Source organism: Hippoglossus hippoglossus, chromosome 14, assembly GCF_009819705.1.
Source record: "Hippoglossus hippoglossus isolate fHipHip1 chromosome 14, fHipHip1.pri, whole genome shotgun sequence".
NCBI classification, from domain to species: Eukaryota; Metazoa; Chordata; class Actinopteri; order Pleuronectiformes; family Pleuronectidae; genus Hippoglossus; species Hippoglossus hippoglossus.
In genome coordinates this window covers 13,126,101-13,150,385 of record NC_047164.1, presented here as the reverse complement: position 1 = coordinate 13,150,385, position 24,285 = coordinate 13,126,101, and the positions used below count along the sequence as shown (strand labels likewise).

General features: G+C 43.2%; 1 protein-coding gene across 3 annotated transcripts; it reads right to left on the bottom strand.

Annotated features, from left to right (window-relative positions):
- Positions 1 to 980: 980 nt before the first annotated feature.
- On the bottom strand, positions 981 to 19,381 carry zgc:100829 (uncharacterized protein LOC445149 homolog). Of its 3 annotated transcripts, XM_034606838.1 has the most exons (9): positions 19,249 to 19,381; positions 17,922 to 18,499; positions 13,674 to 13,818; positions 13,384 to 13,486; positions 11,767 to 11,805; positions 11,629 to 11,670; positions 10,113 to 10,194; positions 9,903 to 10,070; positions 981 to 2,232 (listed from the first exon to the last, which is right to left on the bottom strand). In XM_034606838.1, the coding sequence occupies exons 2-9, from the start codon at positions 18,106 to 18,108 to the stop codon at positions 2,021 to 2,023; spliced, it is 978 nt and encodes a 325-aa protein (XP_034462729.1). In that variant the 5' UTR covers positions 18,109 to 18,499; positions 19,249 to 19,381; the 3' UTR covers positions 981 to 2,020. The 3 variants fall into 3 exon arrangements, with proteins under 3 accessions (XP_034462729.1, XP_034462727.1, XP_034462728.1); XM_034606836.1 differs by having other exon boundaries at positions 9,903 to 10,194; XM_034606837.1 differs by lacking the exon at positions 19,249 to 19,381 and adding an exon at positions 18,629 to 18,754 and having other exon boundaries at positions 9,903 to 10,194.
- Between the last annotated feature and the right edge of the window lie 4,904 nt (positions 19,382 to 24,285).

Here is a 24,285-nt window from a genome sequence, read left to right as displayed (position 1 = left end):
TTTGATTATGAAGATTGTGTTCACCATTTATCACTTCATCATTAATCCCTGAGTGGTGCATCAATTTATACAATGTTGGAGTTTTGCTTTTATTCATCCCACTGAGCTGATTTGTTCCAGTGGAGATCTTCTTTAAACAGATTAGCCAGCTGCCAAACATTGAGGTTTTGGCAGCTGCAGAGACCCTCGATCTGCAATGGAAATCACTGATGGGAATGTGGAAATATGCCTCACAATTCAAGCTTTGGCAAATATTTAAATATCATTTACAAGCTTGTGGAGCATTTTTGACTGGAAATTAAGCAAGAAATGTGTGAGCGCAGTAATAACAAGCTCGGGGGTGGATGTGAGGCCCTGTTGAAATTCAGGTGAAAAATTTACACCGGTCCTGGTGAAGCATGCAGGTGATTTTTTTCCTCTTTTTTTTTTACTGGGGCTGCACATTCAGAATATATTGTCGCTGAAGGGGCTGCACGGCAACTCAGTGCTGTAGGTTGGATTTCATACAGTTTGTAGCTGTGATAACAGGAGTTAAAATAATGAATGATTACCTAAGATTATATTTCGTTGTGTTTGTTGGTTAGCAGGATTACGCAAAAACGTCTGGATGGATTACAACTTGGTGAGAGGATGTGGTGCGGATCTGGATCAGGGGGTGGATCTATTTTTACTTTAACACACACTTTTTCAACGTTTTCATTAATTTGTCAAAGAATAATTTACGGATGTTGATGGGGAAAAAAATGTGACCTGTTGAGAAGACTAATATTTATGGGTGTGTGTGTGTAATTGGGTGCAGATCTGAAAAAGAAAGCTGTATCTGGTGAATTTAAACCTGGTGTAATAAGGGCAGTTGATGAAGGTATACACTCGTAGTTTTAATATTGTTATTGACATTGATTCTGTTTGTCAGCTCCAAGATATGATAAAGAAATATGTTGTTTTATCTCAGCAGGAAGGATGGAAGTTAGTGACAAACATAGAAAAGAGAAACAACACAATTTATTTTCTTCAAGATAATTTTTTTTACAATTTACACAATTTTTATTGCTTCTTTGATTTCACCATGCAACTTTGACATCTGACATACAGATGCCTCTCATTGTACAAGTCAGCATTGTAGGATAGAGTTAAATATCCCATTTAAAAAAAAAAAAAAACATTTCTCCATATAGAAAATGTAAAAACAAACAAACAAAATACAACCACAAATCTCTAAAATGGCACTGGGGAAAAAAATAGTAAAAGAGGAGCACAAAGCTGGATTATTTGGCAGCTACTGTCTAACTTGCCAGGATTTGATCCACTGGGAATGACAGATGAGGCATTTGGCACTGTCACTGGTCCACAACAGGTCGCACTGAGACTCCTGCCAGGTGGCATAGGGAGACATACATTGCATTGTGACAAATAAACAACCCTACACTATTCCCAGGGAGGAGACAGCAAGATGAAGGAGGACCTACTGTACCTTAGTTCAACCCATTGTGGCTGCCCGTCCTCACTCTTTTGTTCAAGGAGGCAGAAATTAAAAAGAGGAAACGCTGCACACGAGCAAACTGTCTCACAATAGCAGGTGAAAGTAATGGAATTCATGAGTAAACTATATTTTGTGTAAAGGCTTTGTGAATTGGACTAAGAACTGTGTGTTTTTTACTATGAGGGATTGTGGAGAGAATCTGGTGAAAACGTGATCGTCATTATGGCAAATACAGAAAAGGTAGAAGTAACGGTTCTAGTGTTCATTTGATTGTAATATTTAGTTGCAATTGATTGCTTTGGAATTTCTTTCCCACAAAGTTAACAGTGCTGCACCATCTAAAAGTTTAAAAAAAATGTACATTCAAGCATTTCCCCAGTAAAACTTTGGGACATTGTGAGCTTCATCGTTTCTGAGGGGCACCATCAGAGTCTCATTAGCCCGTTGGCTGACGCTTCACAATAGGTGTCCAGTTTGGCTTTCTTTGAAGAACTCGGATGGGCGACGCTGGGTGGGCTTTTGCACGTCGGAGCGCGTGGATTACCTGACGCTGGGTGTGGTCGTCAGACGCAAGTGGCTAGGCTTTGAGGGGAGGGCAGGTTTGATGCCCCGAGCGGGGGGTGTAGCGCTTTCAGTGCTGAAGGTTTTCATCAGCTGGGCCACCCGGCCACGCCCTGCGCAGGTTGGTGCGCTCCCCGATGGCCCGGTCTCCTCGGAGGCAGCACACTCAGATACTTGTGATGCGCCAATATCTGTAAAAACAGATTTAAATAAAAAAGGGAGGATGAGATTTTCTCGGGAGCTGCGACATATGGGTGACAATCTGCTCGTCAGATACAGAGGAGACATTGACGTTGACATTTTATTGTGAATATTTAAAATAAAATAGGTGTATATTGCAATACAGTGAATGCTTAATCTACGTAAACATAATGGAAATTGTATTTGTAATTTTCTTGTCATTGAGGTTTGTTATTCTGCACGTGCAGTCTCCTTTTAAGCGTTTCACTTCATTTAGATATTCATAAACTTTTCCTTTTTATTAGGTATTTTAGTACATGATCATCAATTCATGAGTATTTTCTCTCTGTTTTCCTCCTCTGTGTATTGCATTGTGTAAAAACAGTTTTCTGGGCTGCACCTGTCACAGGGGGACCTTGTTTACTGTAAACTACAGTGGTTGTGTCTTGTTGCATCAGCAAACATTGAATTTTGAGGTCATGAAAACCTCAAATCTGAGTCAAAATCAGTTTGAACCGTGAAAAACATCTCGTGACATCATGAACGCTGAGTGGCATGTTCAGCTCGAATGTGTTATTGTTGGAATCCAGTATTTCTCTACCAGATCATCCAAATACTGTGCCTGGATCTTTCATCACTCTCCCCCCCCCCCCCTTTTCATCCGCCTCCCTTTATCCGACTCTGACAGAGCAGAGGTCATCCTCGGTGGAAGAGGGGACACAGCTGGGTGTAGTTGGTGTGTGTGTGCACGCTCGCTGAGATACTGTGTTTGGAAGAGGGTGTAATTGAGGGAGGAATGGAGGGAACAGGAGTAACGGAGAGGAGGGAGGGCCACAGGGACGGCAATGGAGAGCAGACAGACGCTGCTCAGACACCAGAAGGCTTGAGGAGCCACATATTTTTAGCGTCATCCCCGGGGGACAGAGATATGTGAGAGCGCCCGCGTGCACGGCTCCAGGCGCACACAAGCTCACACAGACGCACACACACACACAAAATAAAGTGAAAAACGGTAGAAACGCACAGTTTCTAACGGTTGAATTGCAAAAGACACACATACGTTCTCACCTTACATTCAGGTCTGTGCATGCTCTCTCACACACGCACGCACACACACACAAACCTGCACTCTTGCGTAGCCCTCCTGCTCATAGATTCAGTCACGCATGCAGCCATCTCTGACTAACACCACGGCATAGCACAGAGTCACACACACAGACACACAGAGGGGGGGTCTACAGCCAAAACCACACAGCCACTCCTGGGGCCAGGAAACCTTTCGAGCTCTTGAAGTCTTGCAGGCATGAAAGGGAGAGACCTAAAGTAGCCTTTAAGGTTGTGTTTTTGTTTATTGCTGTTTACTCTCCCTTCTCCCCTCTTCCCTCGGTCCCTACCGCCCCCTCCCCTCGTGGCTCTAACACCTCCCTCCACCTTCCTCTTCATCTTCCTCTCCCTCCGTCTTGCCCTGCCTTCCTCTGCCCCCTGACCCGCGGTTCCTGTGTTAATGTCCTCTCGCTGCGCTGCGTGGGCCTGCCTCTGATTGTCTCGTTGTGTTGTGTGGTCACCACGGAAACCTTGGATCGGCTCCAGCAATTGAGGCTGACACACATTCAGGCACGCACTGAGTGCATGCGCGCGCACACACACACACACACACACACACACACACGCACTGACGTAGGCACACACACACTCATGGTCAGAGAGTTTTTTGAGCTCAGAGCCTTGGTGCAGGTCTGAGTGGAATGCTTAATAGAGAGACAGACAGACAGAAGGAGGAGGAAGGCGAGCGGGTGCTGGACTGTTTTAAAGATACAATACAAATATATAAACCTGTATGGATCTTTTGAGACTATATGTTGAATCGGAACCTTAATCCCTCCCCACAGGTAACCTGACAAACCTGTCTTAACACACCCCAAAAAAATGCTCAAACCCCCACGCCTTTCTCTGCCAGAAACTCTCCCCAGCAGCTGTATGCACTCTCAGCTCCGTCAGCAGTAACGCTCATTAACAGCTACCTGCAAAAACACCTATAAAAAGGAATGAGAAAAGAATCTCTGTGTTAAATCATTCGTCGAGATTGATTAATAATCTTCCCAATCAGGCCTTTTTTTTTTTTTTTTTTCTACCGACGCCACTCCTCACATCTCAGTCTCGAGCTCGTAAAATGTACAGGGGAGGACAAAGAGGAGGGGAGGCAAGAGAGCGGTGTCACTGACCAGGCTAGCACAGAAATTAAAGACCAATCTATCTCTTTAAAGACCTCCACGTCTCTGGCGAGAAAGAGCGGAGGGGGGGGGGGCGGTCGCTGAGGTGGGGAGGTGGGCTGCAGAAGTGGGGCAGAGGGCAGAATTCCCGAGCAGCACGTCTGTGGCCTGAAGGGCAGGCAGGAGAGGAAGTGTGTGTGTGTGTGTGTCAGTGTGTACGTGTGTGTGTGTGTGGTAGCAAGAGCTGTGGGGTGGTGGTGGCGGGGGGGCTAGGCTCCTGCGTGGGGGCTGGGGCCCCTGTCACTTATCAGCTCTGGCTGAGCGTCGCCCAGGGCTAGAGTCGGGAAGCAGCGCTGGAATGTGTGTCCTTCCCTCTGAAGGTGAAGAGAGAGGAGAGGAAAGCCGACCAACAGATAGAGAGAAGGGTTTATAAACACGAACACACGCACACACACACACACACACACACACACACACACACACACACACACGGTTCCACATACGTACATATACGCCGCCAGCTGCTGGAGTCTGATACGCTTTGAGGCTCACGCACTTATGCTCGAATTATCACACGCGCTAACACGACACACATTTCTGCATCTCTAGGTTCGTTTTAGACTCGACACGCTCTCTCCCTATCACCTGGAGGCTCGTCCGTTATTCATCCCTTCAGTTTGTATGCAGATGACTCTCAACTTCGACATAGTGTGCAAATTATCAGTTAGGGCCATCACGGGCTGTGTTTGTCATATCAATAACAGAGGATCAGGTTTTTACGAAGAGCAGACTGCTACAAACCTGTGTCGATGCAGAATCTCAACCTCCTCTTTCCCCAAAATGTTTATTCTCTGCTGTAAGAAGACTTTGATCTTTTCAGTTTGTACTACATGAAGTTCTCCTGTGACATTGACAGAAAAGGCTTCAGGTAGAAACTGCAGAGAAAATAGAGAGAGAGGAACACCAACGATACTTTGCACGGAATAACTACTGTAAACTAGAATGCCAGTCAGAGAGTGCACACCTCCGCCAAGGCTCAATAGTCCCCTTATCAAACTATATTTAAAGTCGCTTGACATTCCTTTCTATCTGCACCAAATTGCACACACTAATCCTGTATCAGCCCCCTGATCCATATCGGGACCAAAGGGTCCGTTCTTGACCCATGTCCCATCCTTCCACCAAGATTGGTGGTAACCTGTCTGATTGTTTTTGTGTAATCCTGCTATTAGACGGACAAACGCAGATGAAAACATCCGTCAAAATCTGTTTCAGTGGACAAAGGTTTTCATTCTAATGTATTTTATATAACATAAATAAGGTTTTTAAACAGATTTTTGAATCATCTGTTGTCTAATTATCTTATTAATCTTATTCTGACAAAAGAAAAAACTCACAATGCTTTCCCAACATGAGATGAATCATCCCTGTATGTTGTGTCCCTGATGTTTGACAACGTTATCTTGACAAAAGCTAGAATTGATACTTTCTCTTTGGTGACACCTTTTACTGTCGTCTCCCTGGTGTCACAAAAAACAAAACAATAACCATGCACCACAGTCTCATCTCATTCACAACTTATTGAATTAACAACAGGTTTAGTCCAATTTCCCATTGCTAAATGCAGTGCAGCAGATTATTGAGTTCTTCCTCTACAAGTGTCGGCCACGCTCTCCGCTCACAGGATGCAGAAATCCTCGTCATTACCCGCGTTCAAAAGAAAACAGCTGAAGCATGAGCCTCGTCCTAGTCTGCCTCCTCCTCCCCTGGGACCAAGCTTCCTGCCATTGTCAGAAACAGACACTCTGTCAGTATTTTTTTGCGTCCGGAGTCCAGACACATTTATTCAGCGCCGTGTTCAGCCCACCTCGACTCCCACCACACCAGCTGTTCCTTTCCCTTTTCTTTCCTCGTCCCTCCTTTTCGCCTGTTATTCGCTGCCCTGGCATTGCCCACTGATCTCATATCCAGCGACTAATGTGGGCGCAGGCACACACGTGCACATGCCCATGCCACCGCAGTTTATTGGAGCTCAATCTTTTGTGCGGATTTTGGTCATCTGTGCTCAGTGAAACTTCCTCATCCAAATGATAAATAACCCGAGTTCGCTGCACACGTCTCCTCCGACAGATCTTTATACTTGATGGCATTAGAGCAGAAATTCTCCTAAAGCTCTATTTGATTATAACCATATTGTATTCTTGTAGACCTGTTCAGTCAATAGCGGGGAACCTGAATTCGCAATAATATCCAGGTTTTTTGTGTCTCGTTTTCTTTGAGAGACTCTACATGGACCTGCCAGGAATGTTCAGAATGAACCAGACGCTAAAGAGAGGAAGAAAAAAAAAAATGTTTTCATCCATTCAGCTGCCTTGAACCAACACTAGAAAATATGGAGGCACAAAGAATACACTCAACCTTGAGGAACTGTCTGCCATTGTGTCATTATATACAGGGAGTTATTGGGAGTTGGAAGTGTAATTTTACATTCATTTAAAACTGCACTAGTTAAACATGGCATTGGCCTGCTAACCTCACACTCCATGTTCATTAGAAAGAAAAAAAGAGATGGAGGAGAATTATCACTTTTGCTTTAAATTTTCTAAACTCAATTAAATTTTCTGAGAAGACGAAGTCCTCCAGGAGACGTTGCAGGGTAACATGAAGGAGCACGAACCCGTTTCTCCGACTTAGATGCAGGAAGAGCATTTTTCCAGCAGAGGGACCTTATGGAGATGATGTTTTTCAACCAACTAGTGTTTCTTTTTTCTACAGTATCGCTGTTTTCCACAGGATGGTGCTGCATTCACCTCCACACTATGCATTTTTTCTGCATAACTGGGGTGACTGTATGATGAATGAAGTGTTTGGTCAATTCATGAAATGCTGTGCTGTGGCCCAGACAGGAAGTGTAAGAATCACAATGATGATTCAAACTTCTGCAGAGCATGATGTAAGAGACCTAGTGACAGTAACACCCACGTCAGGCCCCAAGATATTTATAAAAAAATAAAACACTACATCTATACAAAAGACATCATGGGCAAAGGCAGAGATATGCAAGTAGCACAGGGAGATGCAGAGAGAGAGAGAGAGTAAAAGACAGTAATTCACTGGTTTGTGGAAAAAAAGAATAAGATATGAAACCCAATGTGATGCTTGTTAGGGGCCTCGTGTCTTTGTGTTACAAAGTCACTGACTCTTACTTTGTGTGAGGTCAGAACATTTCAGAGGAGAAACCTCCACCCAGGCCCAGCTGTCCACTGATGAAACCACGTTCAAATACATTAGATCCAGATTTTATTATGGATTTGCACCAAATTGCACACACAATGTCAGTCCTCTAAATACGCCTGTTTTTTTTAATCAAGATCCATGAATTATTATCAGAGGAACCAACAAAAATGGAACTGATTGACTTGAACCACACGAAAATGGAAGGATTTTTTTTCCAAACCCAAACCGCACATTTAATGTTTAAATGTTAAAGGTTCGGTGTGTACAATTCAGTGACCTCTAGTGGTAAAGATGCATGTTGCAGCTGAACACCCCTCACCTCACCCTCCCCTTGCAAACATGAAAGAGAACCTGTGGAAACCTTCAGTTGTCATAAAAACTCAAAAGGTGTTTAGTTTGTCCAGTCTGGGCTACTGTAAAAAAAACATGGCGGCCTCCATAGAGAGGACCCACTCCTGATGTAAATATAAAGTGTTTAAATATAAACGGCCCATTCTAGGGTAAAGAAAACAAGCATTTGTACAGTTTAGATGAAACACACTAGTGAAAACTAGGATTATTTTATATTCAATTTCTGCCAATAGATCCCTTTCACCTAAATCTTACACACTGAACCTTTTAAACAGTTGATACAAATATGACAAAGTAGGTTTAGTGGTTTGCTGTTGATTTTTTCAGTTTATATTTATATCAAAATCATTAGATATTGGTTCTAAAGGACCAGTGTTGGGTCTTATGACTGTTCTCTAACATCAAATTCAGTTTTATTATATGACCAATCATTAACAGTTCTACTTCTAACATAGACCCCTGACAATAGAGAGGCTAGCAGACGAGCAGGTGTACAGGGGCGATGTGGTACCGCGACACAAATCCCAGACACAGGCTTTCTTCCCCTCTGGGCCGGCCTCTTTTCATTCTGCCAGTCCATAAAGATTCCAGCAGGCTGAGGCACTATTTGGCGAGCACACCGGGTTTGGGGAAATAAATCCTCCTTCCTTGCCGCAGCACTGAGAAGCCTGTCTAGTACGAACTTTGTTCAGAGCGGTTGTGCTCAGCCCTCCACCACAGCCATTATCACACTGAGAGAAGAGGAGCGGTGGGAAAGCGTTTTTCTTGTCTGCTCGGCAGCTTGTGGTGATTTTCATGTAAGCTATCTGCGATGCTGCCGACTCCATTTTCAACCCACATCCGTGTCCTGTCTTTCTCTAATATCTTAAAGGTCCAGTGTGTAGAGGGATATCGGCAGAAATGAAAGATAATATTCATAATTATGTTTTCAATAGTGTATGATCACCTGAAACTAAGAACCTTTGTGTTTTCGTTACCCTAGAATGACCCATTTATATCTACATGGGGAAATGGTTCTGTTAAACAGAGTTGGCCCTTTTTGACCTCTGTGGTGTTTCTACAGTAGCCCAGAGCAGACAAACATATCACTGGCTCTGAAGACGTTTTTTTACATTTTTAAGTTGCCTGTAGGCCACCATAGTTTCTTCTACATGCTTGAAAATAGTGGATTAGGCAAGGGGCATTCAGCTGATTGCAATATGCAGCTTCACCACTAGATGTCACTAAATGCTACAGACTGAACCTATAAGATCTAACTATGGAAAAATAACAGAAGTTATAGAGAAAGATCATGGTCTGTAACTAAAGATGGACGACATGGTAGCTCCCCAAAAATGAAGCCAAATCTTCTTGATCGCCACCTGGTGGCTGACTGCAGTGTGGGTGATAAAACCCAGCCTTCTCCATGTTAGTGAATGGAACATGGACCAAGTAAACGTAAAATACTTTTTTCTCAAAGATGGTGTCTATCATTTTAGGTAGTTCTTCCCACACTTATGTTTGTTCATGTGTTCATTTTTCTTTGGTTTTAATGTATCATATATATGTCAAGTCAAGATGGTGGCACTTGTATCCTGGATATTTTTGGCATCATTTTTATACATGAAAGGAGGTGGTGACGTGTCGTCCATCTTTGTATTCAGTAAAGTTTCAGGGATTGCAACCTTTCAGGGGACGTCTTTGTGTGGAGGCTGTGTTTAACCATTATGTCAGCAGCCATTTATAATGTTGCCATTCATCTCTAATAAGTCCACAAGTGAAATATCCCAGGAATTAGAAAAATGCTCAATAAATAGAGAAAACCTATCTATAATAATTCATTAATGTATATATTTATTTATTTTGAGACCCAACATATATCCCATAATGCTATGCTCACTCACCTTTCGAAACTTGTGCTTCCTGGGCCTGTTGAGGTTCCTGCGAGCACAGACCACTCGTAGAGGGTGCCCTCGACCCAGAGTCTATTTTGACAGTGCTGCTGGGGGATGAGTACGGCGCGGCGGTGGCCAGCCTCAGATTTGTGAAGCCGGGCCGCCCGCTGACAGAGCCTGGTGCTGCATTTGCAGACGCCGGTCTCACGTTGACAGGGCTAACTCTCATGAGAGCCCTGGAGCAGATGGAGGGCTCGGGAACTGACTTCTCCTCCGTCGCACCGACTGGCTTCAGCTCGGGCTGTGGAGGGAAAGAGTGACAAAAGAGGACAGGGGGAACGCGATCAGTGTTGACAGCTAATTCACATACAGTGGAATTACTGTCATGTTTGATTAAATCATTGGATAAATGATTCACCAAATTACAGTTCTCCAGCGACTACACTGCAGCATAATGAAACACACAGAACTATGACCACTGATTAAGAGTTTAAGGTTGTGTGGAGAGAAAATTATAAGGTGACTTGGAAATCAAGCTGCCTTGCTAATCTTCTTCCCTGATCTTACGCCTCCTTAATCAGCAACTGCAATCCCCTCCTCTATCAAGCTGACTCCGTCCTCTCTATATCAACTGAGAGAAAACCTGCAGCAGTGCTACTGCTACATCTGCAGCAACCAACCAACCCCCTTCCTGTTTCCAGGAACAAATCATTCAATCTACAAACAAGACACTCAGCAAAGTAATGAATCTTGTGAGAGGAGGCTTAGGCACTGGATTCTTGGCTGTCAGACTGGCCAGACCTCCTAAGGTGTGGATGTTCATTGCCACATCAGCATGAGTTGGCCAGAGAGATTTTGTTGGGGCCTGTTATATAGAGCCGGCAACGGATATAAGAAGTAGGAGAGGGAGAGACATTTCCTTCTGTGGCAAAGAGGACGGAAAAACAGAGGATAGAGGAGAGCTCACGCGCGCCCAAACCTCAGGAGACTATCCCACAATCCCATCCATCTGCGACTGACGCATTCTCTATCTCTGGCGTTTTAATTCCCCGATCAAGTTCATCAACCATCTGTTCTAGGGCAGTCCAGAAATCCTGCCTTGCCTCTGTGATTCAGCTGTTCTTGCGGCGTGTGTCACCTGCACACACACACACACTAAAACACACATGCACTTCCGCGCACAAGTACACAGAAAAAGAAAGAAAGCGAGGGGGAGATGGAGAGCAGAAAACTCCCCCGACAACCCAAAGGCTGGAGCGATGATGGAGCCAGTGGGAGGACAGTTCAGTTCAGCTGTTCCCCAGAGAGAGCTCTGAGGGGTGCGGCGGCTCAGACGAGACAGCGCGCGGACAGGGAGAATGCTGGGAGAAAGATGATCTGCACAGAGGGCTGGGGACTGAGGGGACAGCTGGCCTAACCACCATTTCCTGTTCCTCACACGAGGGTGGGACTGCCCTGAAAAAACACGCGCCGGCACTTTAAGGTCACATTTCAAGGAGCTAAAAGCCTGGGTCTCTGTTTTGTTTATCGCACCTTTTATATTATATTCAGGGGCTGTTTTTAAATAGTGTGTTGTTCTGCGTAGATTGCACCAGAACACAATCAGTTTGCTTTGCTTTAAAAAATATATATATTATGGACTATACTCAATACTAAGCAATAAAACAATTGAATCAAAATGCATTCATCTGGAATTCAGGAATAATCTTCAACAGCTACTTGAAATCACAGGTACCTTCTCTGCTGCTGGAGGTGATGAATGCTCGCTCACTGACACCTGTGGGTTTGACAAAGACATTACATGAGCACTACAGGCCGTGATGTAACCCGAGAACACAGAGCTCAGTTGTGGAGTGCGGCGGCCTGGACTCACCGGCAGAGGGAGTAAAGTGCTTGTCTCCTCGCGTTTCTCCTGTGGGGGGAGAGAGACACAGTGCCATGTTAGATGATCCTAGAGGCGACACGTCATCCCGCTTCACTTTGAGTCGGTTCAGTAATTGGAAACAGCAGGGAAACAACTGCCAGAGTGTTTTAAGGGGGTTTTAAGAGTTAAAAGAAAAGGGAGGAAATTAAATATTAGAAAATTATAAGCTTCAAAAGCACCTGCCTGTTTGGAATGGGCTGTTCTCTTGTCCTGTGTTAAAGCCCTGCAGCTACTTCAGTATTATTCCTTGTCATAAGTGAGTCCTCCTCAAACTCTTCTACAATACACTGTCACTTTTTATTGTTTGTGTGCTGGACGTTGTGTGCAGAGCTTTTTACAAACCGTCTATGTTGCAGAGTGAAGTTAGAACATTTTACGTTCATCCTACCTGGTTTATCTGCAATGAAGAATTTATAGTCAATGACATAAAACTGAATTAGCTTTATTAATGTTCAAATGTGTGGTTTATTTATACGTTTGAATGATTTACTGAGCTGCTGTTCATACATTACATGTCGGTACCATCTTCAGACCCAGGCTCAAAACTCTAGCTCTAATTCGGCTTGATATAAAGAATTGCAATGAATGTGTGGCGAATGTTTACTTTGATGACAACTTACAAAACAGGAAGTGAAATACAAATGAGATTATGAAAACATGTGGCTGTCATTTTGAACCAAGGTTTGACCCAGTTGTCGCCCGCTGCTGTAGTTTATCCGTGAAGGTAGAAAACCTGTTCAACTCGACACGCAGACTTCCGCCCCTGCCCTTGTAAAAACTGGCTATAGGGACAACAGATGAGAATTGGCTTATACAGCAAACTCCGGCTTATTTTCAGTATTTTGTCCGTTGATCAATGAGCTCTGTACGTATCAATTAAATAAACATAAATAAATGATGTGACTGCATTGAAGCCAGTGCCTGTGTGAGCATTTTCCAGTGAGCGAGCAGCAGCGCGCAGCCACAGCTTCAGAGCAGCATCACGGCTCAGGCCAGATGAGACCAGGCATCCAGCATCCAGCCTGGCTCAGTGTGTGCAGGGTTGCCATGACAACGCAGCAAATCTCTTTTTAAGATAGTGTTGAAAAAAAGAGGGCCCCCCCTCCCAAATCCAAAATCGACAGCTCACACACCACCACCACCAACTGTGCACACAAAACGCACACACCCTTAACTATCACCGCCTTGCGCATGATCCACACCGATTGATTATTCTGACAGAAAGCAGAGGCTGGAATTAGAAGAGAAGAGCGGGTTTTTCAAAACGATAGGGAAGTTGGTTTTCACAAACTGCACTGAAGGTTAAAGTGAGAATGAAATGATGGGGATGTTACGTTAGAGATGGAGCGGTCAGATTAATGAGGAAATGGATGAGTTGAAAAGCAAAGATGACAGGACAGGACCTTGGTGTGAGTTGACCTGACAGAGCAGTGACTCTGTGTCTCATCAAATCATAGAAACCCTAGGAGAAGAAATATTTCAAACTCGACATCATCCCTGTTCCCCAGCCTGTGCATCACCATGGAAGACAAAATGTTCTTGGGGCCATGAACAAGCAGCACACACCTTTAAATTCAGTGAGATTCCAGGTTGTGTTTTATGAAGGATGTTCTCTCTCTCCGTTCTGACAGGTTCTGTGGTGTTTCTGCTCTTCAAGATAGTTTGCAGGCTGTAAAACAAAATGTCATATCTCTTTATATATACAGTGTACAGTAGTCCACATATTCTCTTGCATAATTAAGTTTAAAACAGAAACTCAATCTCCCTGAATTTGTCTGTAAAAAACACTAATAAACTTTTCACTCTGTGTAATCTAATGAATCCCTGTGTGTTTTTATATTACAGAAGTGTATTACTATGTGCTGTTCTGGAGACACTGCGCCTTCCTTTCTCCCAATCCTGAGCAGATGAATTTGGAGCTCAGCTCATCCACCTCCCCGATCAGGATGACGGCCACGTCTCCGTCCCGGCCGAGCAGCCAGCTCACACTCTTACTGTTGGCTGTGGGGAAACACAAACAGATGCAAACTATGAGTTATGAGGCTTTTCAAACACTGCCAGCATTTGAAATATATTTTGATTGTAAAAAGATCCGTAGGAAAATAAAAGACAAAATAACTGACAGAAAAGACAAAACATTAATTTCCTCGGCCAAATGTTTCCGGGCTTTGAAAGAATTATACAAATTCTTCACTCGTGGATCTATTCAAAATTTTGGAATACAGTGGTGGGATCTAACTTAGTACATTTACTTTGTTACTCTAATTAAGTACTTTTTTCATGTATCTGCACTTAACTTTATTTTCTGGTCCCTTTCACTTTAACTGCACTTCTTATATCAGTAAAAATCGACTCTGTACTCTTACTACATTTTCTATTGTACTCTATGACAATGCATTGTGTTACATGTTCACATTGTTTTTTTTTATCATTTTAAAAGTAATCAAGTGGTTCATTGATCCAATCAGATTAGACCCTGCCTCCTGCAGTAGCAGCATCACTGGTGACGAAGAGGCCACTGCTGAGTCTCAGCCTTTAGATAAATCCCACCCATGACCCTATTTCTCAGCTACAGTCTGTACTATTCTTGTATTAAGAAAAATATACAGATAATGATGTAGTAGATCATTGCATTAGGGAATAGGCTACATTCTGCAAGTACTTTTACTTTCAATGCTTTAAGTATATTTAAAAGCAAGTACTCACTTTTACTCAAGTAGAAAGCTTATGTGGTAAAACGTAAAATTTTGTAAAATGACGGAACTTCCAGTCATACATGTAAAGAATTATTTTTGAACTACAGTATTGATAAGATCATGACATGGTCAGTTCATCCTGAAAGAAAACTGTCATCTTATCAGCACTGTACTGTATCTGTGGTGCAAGAGCACGTGAAGCAGCATTTCATGAACGTGTCAGACATTTATAAAGAACATCAACATAAACGACATGACAGCAAGAAACTTTGCCCAACTCATGTGACATCATCTTTTAATTCCTGCCACAAATCCAGTCCTAATTCCAAACCTACGAAATACGAAGTGAGAGGTCATGTGACTCTCTCACTTGGCCTCTCTTCCTCTGTCTTTCTTCGTGAGTCCTCATGAGCCTCGACTCACAGAGGCACACACGCTCACGCACATACAAACATGCCACTGCCTTGTGACTGTGTTCAGGAGCACAGAGCAGATTCTTTACAGCGATGACCTAGCTGACACCAGCTCAGAGGGTGATAAAGACAGAGAGAGCTCGTTGGGCAGGAATCAGGATAACTAGCTCCCAGCACGAACTGGTTTTGCCAGCCTGTCCTGTGGATCGCATTCCAGCAGGGCATACCAGGAGGACTATGAAAACACAGCAGTCACAACATAACTCGGTAAACAAGCTGACAGCCCAAACTGACGGATAACACCATTGTCAGGTGCATGTGAGACGAATCCTGTCAGCTGGCATTTAGAAGTGTTGCATATGCCAGTTGTGTTGGCACCTGCCCTAGGTCCTGCTGTAATACTTGTGTTAAAACACTTTCGGATACGTGTGCTGCACTGCCTTGACAAGGTGAACAGAATAATGTTTCTCAAATGAGAGAGAGTGGGTTTCCATATCTAAAGATATCTTATATCTAATAGAAAGTTAAGTCAGAAAAACTCTAAACTGACTTATATGCAGTTTGGCCTCATGTGAATGACAATAATAAGAATGACATTTAAAGCGTACTTTACAAGTTAAAAATAATATAAGAAAAATATAAGAAACAATAAGAAACAGTTTGAAAAGTAAAAAATAGGAAACCATTGAAAGCATTTTAAAGATCACACAGAAATTAGACCATAGACACAGAAATAAAAAAATGTTACAGATGAGAAAGGATTTAAAAACAAGATAAAATAAAATATAATGATTTTATTAGTGTAGTCGGTAATATCAGAGATCAGAGGTGAAAGCACACCTATAAAATGTTTCCTTAAGAGAGATTTAAAAGAGGATAAGGAGTTTGGCTCAGGGAGATTGTTCCACAGAGGGGGGGTCCTGACAGAAAAGGCCCGTTCACCTCGAGTTCTCAGAATGGTGAGCAGGGCCTTCGATGAGGACCTCATGGTTACGACCGGGCACATATGGTGTCAGAGGATGTGAAATGTTCTTAGGCGCAAGTCCAGAACGAGCTTTAAAGGTCAGCATTAAAATTGTAAAATCAATTCTTATATTTACTGGAAGCCAATAGAAACCAGCAAGAAGCTAAAATCTGAGTAATATGCTCTCTTTGAGTAGATTTGGTGATGTCACCAGTCAGCCTATACCACATAAACACTAACACACCAGCTTCTAGTCATACTGTACGCACACGTAGCTATTAAGTCGGCCAAACCACAGCAAAAGTCTAAATCTGAGCTGCTGGGAGCGATGCCGGCTTCGTTCTATGTATAAAAACAAACTTGGCTGGCAACTCTCCACGAAGGCCGATAAAACTCAAACTCCCTTTGTTTTGTCAAACACGTACATTTCCTGCATGCTTCCTGTTTCACCCCCTCCCCCGCTGATTGTTTGGAAGGATTGAGTCTTCGCTCACTTCCTATTTTTACACAGAAACATGAACTATACAACATTTCCTCCTCTCCACAGACGCAGGGCCTGTCGAGGAGTCAGGGACCATGTGATCGCCAGCCTCCATCCTGGCCTGCGTGGGACAGCTGCATCGGTCATTTAGAGACAGAAAGGAGCACTGTTCACTCACACAACAGCTGATAGTAAGAGCTTTGTTATTGGTTGAGATGTGAAGGATCACATTTCTACGTCAATCGGAGTTAATGTGGCCACTGCAGTCAACTGGTTAAAAGTCATTCCAGTGGGTTTTCAGTTTCCTTCTGAACCTCCGCAGTCTGCCTACGTCATCGACAATTCCTTGTTTGGTATGGTATTTATTACAAAAATACCCAATGTCATTTATTATGCAAGAGTCATTACACCACCTCTCAAACTGTGACTCACTACCAGCACAGAGAAAATTCAGACAGGCCAGATTCTGTAGCATGTGTCAAACCAGTTTGAGGACACACTTGCGGCCTCTTGAGTTTCTGGTGGTTTTGTCTTGCTGGTTGCTGCATGTCCGTACGCTGACTCTGACTTTGGAGGAGGAGCCAGTTCCATGATAAACCCATTTGCTGCTCACACTGCCTGCATACTTCTTCCCATAACCCCTCAAGGGTATTTCCTTTCTTGTCGCCTCCATCTGTCACGCTGATGTTTGCATCTGTCATCTATCAAACACACGTTCCAGACGTCACTGACCCTCTGAACGTTCTTCTTTGCTGCTCTCAGGTTGTGGGGTGAGGTGCGACTGGGAACAAAGTGATCTACGTGAGAGCCTACGTACACACACGGGCCCATACCTCACATTCATGCTTACGTACATTTAGTTTTTTTTACAGGAATCACAATAGCACTAAGGCATGTCTCTTACAACACTCAGGGCGAATATCATTTTACAGTGATGTTCCCTGTGCTCTGCTTGTGTAAATATTACATCCTCTTAAGTCTGATGTTAACATTAACTCCTCAGCATCGTCCGTCTGATAAACTGTTTAGAACTCGAGATATAAATAGATGTCGGAGTGAAGTGAAGTACAAAAGCTCTTCGGTTTCTCTCTGTGTATCATTCAGAGTGTTGTCTTCTTTGAAGTCTCCATTTGCTACATCACAGAGACTTTAAATGTGGAGCAGCTGCTGTGTGTCAGCTCAAGTTTGTATTCTAGGAAACTTTAAACTTCAGGTAAACGCTGTGCCTGTGTTGGCAAACAGCTGTTGAGATGATGGAGGACCTGAGCTACACCACATCCCGCAGCATCTGTCAAAACCAATGCACACATGCTTCTGCAGTGTGCAAGCTCTTGTGTGCATCCGGTAATACACCACACACTGTGCAAACATCTCGACTAAAAGGTTTCAATGTCCTTAAAAGGCTTTTCTGTCACAAGCTTTGTTTAAAAGTCTGTATGCCTGAAAAGCTTGAAGCTGCACCCTGTCACACTAGATGAACAGGAAGAAGAATGGTTAGCAAAGGTGAGGCGGCGCTGGTGTTAATGGTGGTGATGGGTTGTCATGGTTACCTTTTTTTGGCTTCGCTCGCCTGCACTCGCCGTCCACCTCTTCTCGCTCCTGCTTCTCCTCGCGCTCATTCCAGCGCCGCACCTGCTCCTGGCGCATCTTGAGGAACAGCGTCTTCTTCTGGTCCTCGTTGAGGGCGTTCAGCATGTCGGGGTCGATGTACATGTCCTTTAAAATCTGCTGCAGCATGTTGGCGGCTGAGCGGCGGGTCACTGATGATGGGGCACCACCCGGTGGAGTGGTCAGAGGGAAGAGGCGCTGACCTTTGACCAGCAGCTTCTCAAAGGTGGACGAGCGTCGGTTTATAGTCGCATGGCGTTAGAAGACATTCATGTTGTCCTTTATCATAGAATCCCTCGTAATAAACTCTTCATGATTCAGTGGCACATATGCTGTTGTACACACACAAACACTCACACACTCAACACACACACACACACACTCTCTCTCTCTCTCACACACACACATACACACACACACACACACACACACAATCCTGTTTCCTCTCTGTGCTGTGCTGACAGTTTCCACAGCCCAGATATCAGTTTCCTTTGTCTTCCGTGGTCATCACAGGGACAATCTACGGAAAAGAAAAAAACCAAAGAACATTTTTTTTACAAAAAAACATGCAGGAGATCATTTAGGTTGTTCCCCACAGAGTCTACAGCTTTCTCAAAGTGCCAGCGGTCTATATGTGTCTTGATACTACCTTGCTTTCAAATCTGAAACTTTCCTCCAGTGTTTCCTTTTGGGGAATCCACTCGGTTATCTTGTCCCTCCCTTCATGAATACGGAAGAGCCTGAGCTCGGTTTCTACACTGACAGAAAGACTCTAGTCTGAAATGGGAGGAGATTCCACAGCAATGGAGCTGCTTCTGTCATCAGTGGCCCACCCTTCCCCTCCCCGACACACATCCCTTCACAAAACCATGTTCCTTTCTCCCATGACATAGCGGCTCCTTTTTTTAAACATGGCCAGTCTTAGGTTGAAGGAGAAACACACACACACACACACTCACACACACACACACAGGGTCACAGCACAAGACAGCATGAGCCGGTTTCTCTAACAAGGGGACTGAAACCGACTCCTCCATTCACAGTGGGTAGTTAAACAATGGCTACCACAGAAGCAGCACTTGGAGGGAAAGGAAGCCTGTGTGAGACTGAGAAGTACCACACTGCTGGAATACAGATTGGCGTCCGCTGAACACAGTGCAGGGTGCAGAGAAGGAAACCCAGGGACAGAGGGAGAGTGAGGAGAGAGCGTGAGGGACACCAAAGGGAAAGGAGTCGTAAGACGAGTGTAGAATTTGCTCAAGTACTCACAGTGGGATGAAGACAGCCGCTCCACAGCAGTGTGTGCTAACTAAGCTGAGAGAGTCAGAGCGCCTGTGGGTCCTCCTCGTCTTTGTGTGTGCGTGTGTGTGTGTGTGTGTGTTTGTGTGTGTGTGTGTGTGTATGACTGGGCTGATGACATCACAGCATTCCATAAGCTCACTCCCTCCCTCTCTCTCTCACACACACTTACAAACACTCTCTCTCTCCTTCTGTCAAACACACACACACACACACTTAATTTAAGGAACAGGAAGAGAGCAATTCACAAGTTGACATCACACACTGAAGAGGTTATAAAAGAGAGAGAGAGAGAGAGAGAGAGAGAGAGAGAGAGAGAGAGAGAGAGAGAGAGAGAGAGCAGGGGGGGAGAGAGAGAGAGAGATCCTAACTTTAAACTTCCAAGCTTTACTCCTAAAACTCTTCCCCAGCAGTGAATGTAAAAATAGCTTAAGTAGAACAATTGGGACAGAACTATCACTTATAGACACAACCTGCAGCTGTATAAGTATACACAGTCAGTGGTGGAGGAAGTACTCAAACATAGCACATACAGTACACACACAATATACATACACAATAGACAAAATAATGTACTTAAGTGAAAGTACATTAAGTACAACACAAAAACTTGTCCACTCCAGTGAAGGTAAGAATGTTCTTGCTTTTAAATATACTCAAAGTAGTAAAAGTACTTGCTGAGTGTATAACCTATTCCCTAATGCAGCAGTCTACCACCTGTATATTCTGTTTAATACAAGAACAGAAGCCTACAGACTCTAATAAAGAGTGCTGCAGATGATGAAAACACTTCCATTGTTTTATGTCACATGAGTCTCAGCAGTGGCCTCTTCCAAATCCATTTCATGTGTTTCCTCACCAGTGAGGCGGCTGCTGCAGGGGGCGGGGTCCACTGTCACCTGCTCATTCTGATTGGATCAGTGGACCAATTCTCCTCTCCTTACTGATTACTTTAAAAATATTTATAAAAACAATGTGAACATATAAAGGCAGTACATTGTAAAAATGTAGTAGAGTAGAAAGTACAGATATTTGTCAATCAAATTAACCTATTTAAGTAAAGATACATGAAACATTTGCTTAAGTACAGCAATGAAGTAAATGTACCTTGTAACATCCCACAACTCTGTACAGAACCATGCAAAAAACATTAAGTGGGTCACTGTGTTAGGCTGAGACCAGTCAGACTCCACCCTGCTGGTGCTGCAGGATATTGATCCAAACATCTGAAGTGGAGAAAACTCTTGACTAGTGCTGTGTGCATTAAAATAATTATTGCACAATTAGCAGAGTATGACAAATTCTTGTGAAATGTGTCCCTGCACACACATGTTCTTGTGTCTTCTCCATTTCAATGATGACTGAAATTTGAATGACGTCTTAATGACTACCTGGGTACTGTGACATCCAAACCCGAGTTCAGGTGGTGCAAATATTACTGGACTGTTGATTTAAACATTACAATCAAAGGTTCAAGCTATGAAATATGAATTGTGGCCTAAATGATATGTAGTGATTCTTGCAGGTACATATTCTACATCACTAGAGGCTCTGTTAAACCATGTGCACTGTGGCATTGATCTAAGTGCCTGTTTACTTTACCCTGTTTGTCGCTAATTCTCCCACATTGAGGACAAAGGAGGTTTCTCCCCTGAGACGCCTTTGCTTTTCTCTCTTGCCCATGTGCCCGTCATTTTTAGGTAAAGAGCACGCTCTAGTGGCCAAACACCAGAGAGGCCTGCCTTGCATTACGTCATCACCTAAAGCCTGTGCTTAACTGCTTCAGGACACAGCACTAAACTGCAAAGTAGAACACAAATGGAGGCAAGGTTAAAGCAAAGGCGGCATTTCTTAACATATTGTGCCACCTCATGGTTGTGAACGGCTCAGCAGCAGCGGCAGCACGCCGCAGATAAACATGCACAGAGGCGGTCGCTCACAGAAGTGTCCGGATGTTGTACATAGCAACAAGCTGCCCATGATATTCATTTCTGTCAGGGAGTGCTGGGGGGGATGATGACCATGTTGCAGCAGCAATTAAGAAATGAATTTGATCAAGTGGTGTTCCCTCAGCGAAGAAGATCAGACCAAACCTGTTAGATGAATCTTCCCCAGCAGCATTCCTCCAAGCAGTTGTTGCCATTGTGCTAATGACTAAACTATGAAGATCAAAAATAAATGGATCTCTATAGCTTTAAACCAAAAGTTAACACAATTAGAGGTTTGAGTGAATGTAATTAATAGCCATGATGCATTGTACTTCCAACGGTGGTCGAAACCAGTCCTGGTATCTGGGCAACTCTTAATCCTCCATCCTGGTCGACACGGGGCACAATAGACTGAAAGACCTGAGATCTACCGCACAACAAAACCTGAACATACACAGTTTCTGCAGAAATAACCTTTGAGCACATCCAGACCCTGAAGTCCAACCCCCCCGTAAAGTGAATGACTTTTCAATAATGTGGTTTCCTCTGGTATGGGAGGTCGAGGAGGAAGGTACAGGCCAGTTTAAAGTAATTGAACATCCTCTGTGTAGATCGCCCTGGCAACAGCAGCTGCTGGTGATCTGGTGAATGATAAGGCCTATTTTCTATATTTACAATAATTTACATCATGCAGTTTTAGTAATATATGAAAAAAAAAATGTGACTAGAACCTTCTAAATGGCTATAGACATAATACCTTTATAAAAAAAATGGAAATATCCACAAAATTACAAGACACAGGTCGTGTTGGGTCATGATCGATAAACTCTGGTTACCTAAGCTCTCAGAAGAGCAATCGTTACATACAGATGATCACAAACTGCGTAGTCAGGACGTGTAGAGACCAAAGTAATGCTTTATTTTACAGCCTAGTATTACACATACAGTACTGATGTAAAAATCTCTAAGACATGAATCATCAGGTACTTGTCATTGCAATGTTTGCATTTTAAAAGGCTGTAAAATTAAGCTTTTGTTATTAGCATCATTGCAAATGTAGAGTCAGACATTTTATACAACATTAAACAGACTTTTCACCCATGAATAATAGACATTTTGGGAAGTTGTTTTCTTTTCCAACAAGAAAATTAAGCATGAAAAACACATAGGTTTTGAATGTAGATTTTTCCCTTATGGGTAAATTAAATTTATTTTAAAATTTGTCAAATGTACATAAATTATATTTGATGCATCAAAAACCAAACGAGAAAATCAAATACGCCCTTTTAAAAAGAGGCAACATAAGAGAGAGTAACATTCTTTGTTGAGATCATATTTAAACAAGTATTGGTCAGGCATTTCATTAACCTGGGAGAAGCAAAGTGCTAGACACAACAACCACTGAAGACAGTTCACCATACACCTTAATGAGGATTGGACTGAAGCACCGTATTTTAGCTTAAAGCTAAAATGGAGATTATTTAAGTTTTCCTTTTTCACAAAAACTTAATTGTGTTTATAGTCTACTTTCAACAATAAGCCAAGTTCACGCTTTTCTGAGGGAGAGGCATACTTGCAGTGACATTGCTCTATTTCAAGTTGAAGAACTGATGTGAACTGCTCGACCCCACAGGCTACTAAGACCTTGGTTTACTATATATTTTCCTCCAGGATGGAGCTTTGAGTGCAAATAAAGGCATACAACTCCTTCATGAGAAATAAACATGGAATTCAGCCACATGCTTTCAAATAGTAATCATATATTTAATTGATATACATATATTGCCACCATTGGCACATACGATATTGCACACAGTGATGAAATGTTGCACAGAAAAAATAGGTATTTTTTTTGTGGGCAGAAACATTCCAAAATTACAAATAATGTGGAATAATGCTGAAAGGTAAAACTACATTAAAAACAAAAACAAAACATGCTTGCTACTCCCCATTAATTGAGCAACTTACAACTTACACATAACTACCCAAGCCATAAAACTAGCATTTCAAGAAAGGGGGGGGGGGGCTCACCAATATCAATTTATAACCTTTTAACCCACGAACGATGTTGCCCATCTGCCCCTGCTCTCCCTGTTAACGCGCTCGGCTAGTAAAGAGCCAACTCTTCTGCATCATCTTGCATCTAGGTGACCACCCGCTTCCATGTTTACATGTAGGCCGATGCCTGGATGGCTGGGAAACGGGGATGGCAATGACATTAGGAAAGAAGGAAGGTAGCAGAAAAAGTTAAGAATTCTGCTTCTTTTTTTGTTTTGTTTTTTACAAGGATTTTTAACAAACCCTTTTAGCACCACGAGGCGTGCGCTAGCACACAAGGGGGCTGAGACACAAAAAAATGGAAGAGAGAAGAAACGATGACAAAAAGAAGCCAAACTGCGATCCAAAGCACCAGGCCAGCGTGTAAGCATGCAGAGTGTGTAAGGCACCAGGTTGTTTATATGCTGAAGAGGATGCTCCCAATCAGGTCTCTTTTAGTCTGTACCAGAAGCTCCAAAAATAGGTGGTCAAGGACAGTCTAGTTTGCTGGTTTCCAGTCAATCTAAACACGGGAGCAGTCATTGTATTCGATGCTGAGGTAAATCTGACTTAATCTGATTGATGCCAGTTTCTCTGGAGTTTATAAAACTGCTATCACACATCTATGAGATGCGACTGAACTGGTTTGGAACCAGTTGTTTTCCGTGTGGCAGCCCAAATATTTACAATTAGACCAAAACAGAATCTCATCACCCCCAGGTAGATATTTGGGCTTACAAATCCAAAGTAGAGCTATGAGAATGTATCCAAAGCAGCCCCACTGAGCTTCACCCCATCAGATTTTAAATTTGTAGGGATGGGCACATCCACGGACACACAACTGGACGTTTTTCAACAGGCAGGCGTTGGCTTATCCAGGTGTTCTTCTCAATGTCCCTCCTCATAGTGTGATGGTGATATTGTAATAACAGTTTGCGAGATCACTCCTCGAAAAAACTTCCACTACAACTACACCAAGCCTTTGGAGGGAATCACCCAGCACTCGAACTCAAGATTCGTACAATATAGGCAGATAAAGATA

Excerpts from the sequence above, each read along its gene's own strand:
- zgc:100829 (XM_034606836.1), bottom strand. The coding sequence starts at position 18,108 with ATGCTGCAGCAGATTTTAAAGGACATGTACATCGACCCCGACATGCTG. Across the intron at positions 13,819-17,921 it reads GCGAGCGAAGCCAAAAAAAG|CCAACAGTAAGAGTGTGAGC; the intron begins GTAACCATGACA and ends GTTTCCCCACAG. Across the intron at positions 10,195-11,628 it reads CACCTCCAGCAGCAGAGAAG|CCCGAGCTGAAGCCAGTCGG; the intron begins GTACCTGTGATT and ends TTCCCTCCACAG.